Here is a 6,285-nt window from a genome sequence, read left to right on the forward strand (position 1 = left end):
TACAGAAGTCCAACAATCTGATGTTAATGCTATTCTACCAGGAACAAGTTGCAACAAATCATAGAGCTTTGATTTCTCAATTGAATACATGTTGAATATTTCTTTTTTTATGGTATTTCTGCAAAATGTTTTAACTTCTGGATATAAGTAAGCAAAACATTTCCTAATACCTTCATATTCTACAAATTGAAAAGGAAGATTATGTCTAGCAATAGCAACAACAACCAACTCACGAAATTCATCAGCTTTAAAAGTAGGAGATCTAGTACCCAAAGACCCTTTCAAATTAGATTGTATAAGAAGCTGTCCAACATCTTTATAACTTTTGTGTTTCAAATCACAAGCCCTTTTATGCCTAAGTAGATTCCCTGTCCCGTGACTACTTTCAGCTATATACGTAGTCCCACATTTCTTGCATTTGCACAACATATTTCCCTTACTATCTGACTCTTTAAGTATTTCAATGGATTTCCAAACACGAGAAGTAAGCTTACGTTTTCGTTTGACAGGTGGGTTACCAGACAGATTCGGTTTATGCATATTCTGATTAGAAATTGGTGGTGCACTACCAACCTCCTCTTCCATCTCATCTCCTATTTCGTCATCAGAAACATCGATTTCATCACCAGACAAGTTGATTGGTTCATCCATGATTAACTTAACTGCAACAAAAAAAAAACAGAACACATAAGAATAAAACCCAAGAATGATGTAAACAAGGAACGATTGATATGTGGGAGGAAGTAAACCGATAGTTGTTGCGACTCACAAGGATCGATTGAACGAACGACGTAAGAGGCAAAGAAAGACGAGAATCGAGAGCGTTTTCGTGGTTTTGTGGAGTGTGGAGTGTGTTCTGTGGTCACTGGTGTGCGGCTGGAAGGAAACTAGGAAAGAAATTAGGTCATCACCTAATTAGGTCAAAAAATCTCTTTATTAGCCCAATACCCTTTGAACACAATTACAGCCCGATATGTTTCATTAGCCCAATACAATCTATATATATATATATATATATATATATATATATATATATATATATATATATATATATATATATATATATATATAAACGGGTTATTTTCGTGTCGTTTTCGAGTTGAAAATCTTAACCCTAACCTTACCCGTTTAATATTCGTGTCGTGTCGTGTCAACCCATTTAATTAAACGTGTCGAAATCTCTAACCCAAACCCATTTATTTCGTGTCGATTTCAGGTCGAGTTTCGGGTCGTGTCAATTTTTGCCACCTCTAGTTAAGAGGCTTACATATCGGTCCCTAACTTTTTTTAGAGTGGATGGAAACATGTCATATTGGGTTGATCCATGAACAAGTTTTATCATCTTTATTAAATTTTATAAATAAATATTAGTTAATTGTACAAGACTTATATGATTATAGTAATAATTTAATTGATTTTTATCTGACCATTCATGAGATTGTATCAATATGCATACATTTAAGACAACTTATAATTAATTTTATACGTCCTTTTACAGACATTTTAGTTCTAATTTTAACACAGTATAAAAATAACATAGACCAAAATATTCATAGATAAGTCAAAATTACAGAAAGGGTTAAAAAAAACCACAACGACAAGGAAATTATGCCTAACGAAGTTGGTAAAGGACAAAAAAAGGCACCGCAGGAACAAGAAGAAGATATGATATCACTTGCAAATTTATTCAGCTTTTTCCCTTTCTTTTATATTTTTCTTCCCTTTGCTTTCCCCCCAATTTTCTCTCTCTAATCTGCGTGTGTGTGCGCACCAGGCTCGGCCGAGATCGGATAATTTTTCGCCCAATACTTCACATCTTCGTCTTGGATCAAGACAGGTTCGGTATTTTTTTATTGACCTGATTTCCTCATCATTTCATATCGTGGTATCTAGATGCAATCAGCCTATCAATATACGTATACCTGTTTCTTCTTCTCTACTTGCAGGATTTTTGTATGTATGTAAGGACTTGGTTTTATGAATTTAATTTCTTCGTTTTGGTGGTTTTTGTTTGACATTTTATTATAACTAGAGGGAATTCTAGGGTTTCACGGTTACTGTTTGACTTTTCTTATTGGATCCACAATCACATTTGTACTAGATGTTACGTTGTTTGACTGCTTTCCAAACATTTTATTCTTAGTCCCCGATTGAATTTTGAATTCCATTCACTTAGTTCGATCACTTTGAAATTGATCCATAGAGGTTAGCACTTAGCAGGTGCTAAACTTCGCTTCCATTTTTCTTTCCGGTTATAAAGGGAAAGTAGATTGGTGATTTTTTTTTATTGCTGTTTCCTTGAATATATATCTATTTACAAAGAAGAATAGGAGTTGCTCGATTTTATATTAATCACAAGTATCATCACTGCATCTCTCCACATTGGATATGATTTGAGTTGGTATAGCTTCTAGTAATGTGATCACAGCATCAGAAGATAATCGCTTAGAAAATCATATTGTTTGCTAAAACCATGAGTGGTTCCTTTTTGCTGTGTGAGTTGCTAATTCTGTAACATTCTGATATGCAGGTAACTTATATTGAGATCTGATCCAGGAAATACTTTGAAGAGATCCTTGGGGAGGTGTACAAACTAAGTTATAGTTTGTGGGCTTCTCCATAATTCTGCATAGTGAGCAGTTGAGTGGGCAAGGGAGGACATGTATATTTTTATCTCATGAAATCCTGGAACTTTTGTTGCCCTGATGAAATTTACATTGTATCCTATGGGTGTGGGGTATTTATCAATATCAGCAGTCTGTACAGTGTTGAGCTTTATAGGCCTCCAATATTGGACAGAAGTTTCTTATATGAAACTAAAGTCAGATGGTTTGATGGGTGAAAATCTTCTCCACCCTGGTGTTGCCAACCGTGTATTGGAACTGTTGTTGAGTTCTTATACCACAGTTGCATTGGTGGTCAATTTTGTCCTCAACATTTTTATACTCATCATCCTCTCTCTTAAGGTATTCAACTTTCCTAAATCTTTACAATGATACTGTATACTTGATACTTTTTTGATGATATATCTGTTCATGCAGACAATATTTTTTGATGAGCTGCATGCAACTGAATCTCGGAAAATGGTGGAGAGACTAGTTAATTATGTTATATACAAGGGAACATTTCTTCCATTGGTAGTACCACCAACATTAGTTAGAGCAGGATTGTGGTCAACATGGTTGACTGTATTATGCTCTTTGAAGGTACTATTACTATTACCTCACATGGTTTTGGAGTATAGATATGAAGAAAATTTGGATATATATATATTTTTTTTCATTTTGTGCAGATGTTTCAAGCTCTAGCTCGGGATCGGCTTGAACGGTTGAATGCATCTCCTTCTGCAACTCCATGGACTTACTTCCGTGTATATTGTGTTTTATTGCTGGTTGTCATTGTCGATGCAGTCTGGTACAATTTCTACTATTTCATAAATCTCAACAACTTCCGTATTCATACTTACTTCTCTCTCTCTCTCTCTCTCTCTCTCTCTCTCCTATATTCTTTGCTGGTATTTGCAGGATAAGGACATGTCTACTGATCTACCAAACAATACCATCATCTATGTTTTTGTTATTATTCTTTGAGCCTCTGAGTATTGCTTTCGAAACACTACAGGTACACACACACATGCTGACCTATGTATTTATATATTTTTATTTTTTCATAATGTTTTTGGTTTTAGGCGATTTTGGTTCATGGGTTTCAACTGGTTGATATATGGGTTCACCACTCAGCAGGCAACACCACAAATTCCAAAATATCAAAGCTTTTAGATATGTCCGCAGCAGGCAAGAGCAATTGCAAGACCCTCTGATTTTTATCGTTCTGTTCTGCTGATTCACATTGACTTGTTAAATATCTCATGGGAATGGATCTAAATTATCTACTATGTGTGCAGGTTCATTGTGGGAGTGGAAGAGTGTTATATTAAGGAATGTAGGGTTTTTCCTAGATATTATGACTTTGTTAATGGCTCTGGGTCATTATGTACAAATATGGCGCCTTCATGGCATGACATTCCATCTTGTTGATGCAATGCTTTTCTTAAATATACGTGTAAGTTTTTTTTAATACAAACGAAAAAATAGCATCATGCTCTACTTTTCCTTACAAGAATCTATTTTCATTTGTGATATGCAGGCGTTGGTAAGTGCAGTCGCAAAGCGTACGAGAGGTTTTATTAAGTTAAGAATCGCTTTGGGAACCCTTCATGGGGCTCTCCCTGATGCAACATCTGAAGAGATACAAGCTTATGATGATGAATGTGCCATTTGCCGGGTAATTAATTTTTTTTTCTTAAAAAAAAAATATATTTTTTGTCAGTTTTCCTATGTATAAAATTATGGGTGTGTTATATTCTCAGGAACCAATGGCCAAGGCTAAGAAGCTCTCCTGTAACCATCTTTTCCATCTTTCCTGCCTTAGATCTTGGTACAATTCCATATCATATTTTTTAATTTTTATTTCCATTAAAGTTGATATGATTGGTGATGTGGCATGTGCGACGGACGACAGGTTGGACCAAGGGCTGAGCGACAACTATTCATGCCCCACGTGTCGAAAACCCCTGTTTGTTGGCCGTGGCACACCTGACGGAGGAAACAACAACAGTAACAGTAACAGTAACAACAGTGTAGGTGTAGGGAATAATTCTGTAGATGTTTCAGGAGATGAACAGCTTGCACGTCAGTTAAGCCGTCAGCAAAGTGTTCCTGGTCCCACACTAGTTCCAAATCAACTTCAGAACCCTTTAGATCATCATGATGATTGGAGGTGCTTTATCTCTCTTTCTCTTTTTCTTTTTCATCTACAGTTTTGGAAGAATAACCTTTTGCTTTTTTTTTTGGTGGGGAATAGGAGGTTAGAGGCGGATTCAGGTTGGTTGGGATTTGATGGGGGAGCGGGTCCATCGAGATCGGTGGGTTTAGGAAGAGTCCAGATGATGATGAGACACCTGGCAGCGGTCGGTGAAACGTATGCCCAAACTTCCCTTGAAGATGCTACTTGGAACCTGTGGCCTGTAAATCCCTCTCAGGCCAGCACATCTACATCTACTTCTTCTTCAAACAATCCAAATCCTTCCACAAGTACCATAAGACACCGAGGAGGACACACTACTGGGGGTGGGGGTGGGTCCCTCATCAGAACCACGCCACCTCCACCTGTCCCGGATGTTGACTTGTCAAACATAATCGCCATGGCTGAAACCGTTCGTGAAGTCCTTCCCCATGTCCCTGATGAATTAATATTACGGGTACCTATCCTCTCTCTCTCTCTCTCTCAATTCCTTTTTATTTATTTATTTATTTGAATTTTGACATGGACATGAACATGTTGTAGAACATATGTTACACAAGTCGGTGAATTCATTGTTTTAAATTTGTGCAGGATTTGCAGCGAACAAATTCGGTGTCTGTTACTGTGAATAATCTTCTTCAAATGTGAATCTTTTTTTTTTTATTTTATTTAATTTTATGAAAGAAGACATATATTCTGTACCAATAATGATAAAAAAGAAAGGCAAGGGTGGTGGTCTGGTCATTGGTCATTGGTCATTGGAGGGAGGTTGTGTGCTGACGTCAGCCACCCACCCACACACAGTGTCCTGTAAGATCTGAGAGCTATAGTTTTTTTGTATATAGGAAAAAATAAGTTAGACAAAGATGTTGATCAAACTATAGCCCCCCCTCCCTCCACCTGATTGAGCTTTTAGGGAAAATTGAAAAACAAATTTGTTGTATGTATGATTGATTGAGATTATGTATGTGACTGATTAACTGGTTTGCGTTTCTTGTTTTGTAATAATAATTAATTTAATTTAATTTAATTTAATGAAAGGGTTCTATTATGTGGGACAGGGATAGGGACAGTGTAGGTGGTGAAGTGAGATCCCGTTGCTTTTATTGGGGTCTAGTGTTTATATTTGGGATTTGATAATAAGTAGGAAAATGGAGTGAAGGGAAAGGACAGGAGATTTAAAAGTAAGGGAAAGTTGTTTATTTGTGGATTATTGATGAGTATGTATGTATGTACACATGGGTGAAATCGATATGCGGGTCATTGTCGCAGTGTTAACGACAGTGGCCAGTCCAAAATTTTATTTTGGAATAGTTTTATTTTTGTTGGTGTTGGAACTTGGAAGGAAGAGGTAACGTAATTCCAGGCTCTGATTGAATATTGATTTAGCTCTTCTATTGTATGGAACCGGGTACGGGTACGGTACCATATCACCTGGCCTCCACTACCCGACAAAACATCACCACTTAAACAAGGCTCTCT

The 6,285-nt window shown here is 36.7% G+C and overlaps 1 protein-coding gene across 1 annotated transcript; it reads left to right on the forward strand.

Moving 5' to 3' along the window:
* The first annotated feature begins 1,641 nt into the window (after positions 1–1,641).
* LOC145161541 (E3 ubiquitin protein ligase RIN2-like) lies at positions 1,642–5,795 on the forward strand. Its single transcript, XM_079081088.1, has 12 exons — positions 1,642–1,837; positions 2,531–2,966; positions 3,042–3,206; positions 3,293–3,414; positions 3,525–3,621; positions 3,689–3,794; positions 3,905–4,062; positions 4,147–4,284; positions 4,370–4,437; positions 4,522–4,779; positions 4,864–5,260; positions 5,395–5,795. The coding sequence occupies exons 2-12, from the start codon at positions 2,706–2,708 to the stop codon at positions 5,449–5,451; spliced, it is 1,827 nt and encodes a 608-aa protein (XP_078937214.1). The 5' UTR covers positions 1,642–1,837; positions 2,531–2,705; the 3' UTR covers positions 5,452–5,795.
* Positions 5,796–6,285: the final 490 nt, after the last annotated feature.

Source organism: Lactuca virosa, chromosome 2 (assembly GCF_052849685.1).
Source record: "Lactuca virosa cultivar CGN04683 chromosome 2, Lactuca_virosa_CGN04683_v6, whole genome shotgun sequence".
NCBI lineage: Eukaryota > Viridiplantae > Streptophyta > Magnoliopsida > Asterales > Asteraceae > Lactuca > Lactuca virosa.

Excerpts from the sequence above, each read along its gene's own strand:
- LOC145161541 (XM_079081088.1), top strand. The coding sequence starts at position 2,706 with ATGAAATTTACATTGTATCCTATGGGTGTGGGGTATTTATCAATATCA. Across the intron at positions 3,415-3,524 it reads GTCATTGTCGATGCAGTCTG|GATAAGGACATGTCTACTGA; the intron begins GTACAATTTCTA and ends TGGTATTTGCAG. Across the intron at positions 3,622-3,688 it reads TTGCTTTCGAAACACTACAG|GCGATTTTGGTTCATGGGTT; the intron begins GTACACACACAC and ends TTTTGGTTTTAG.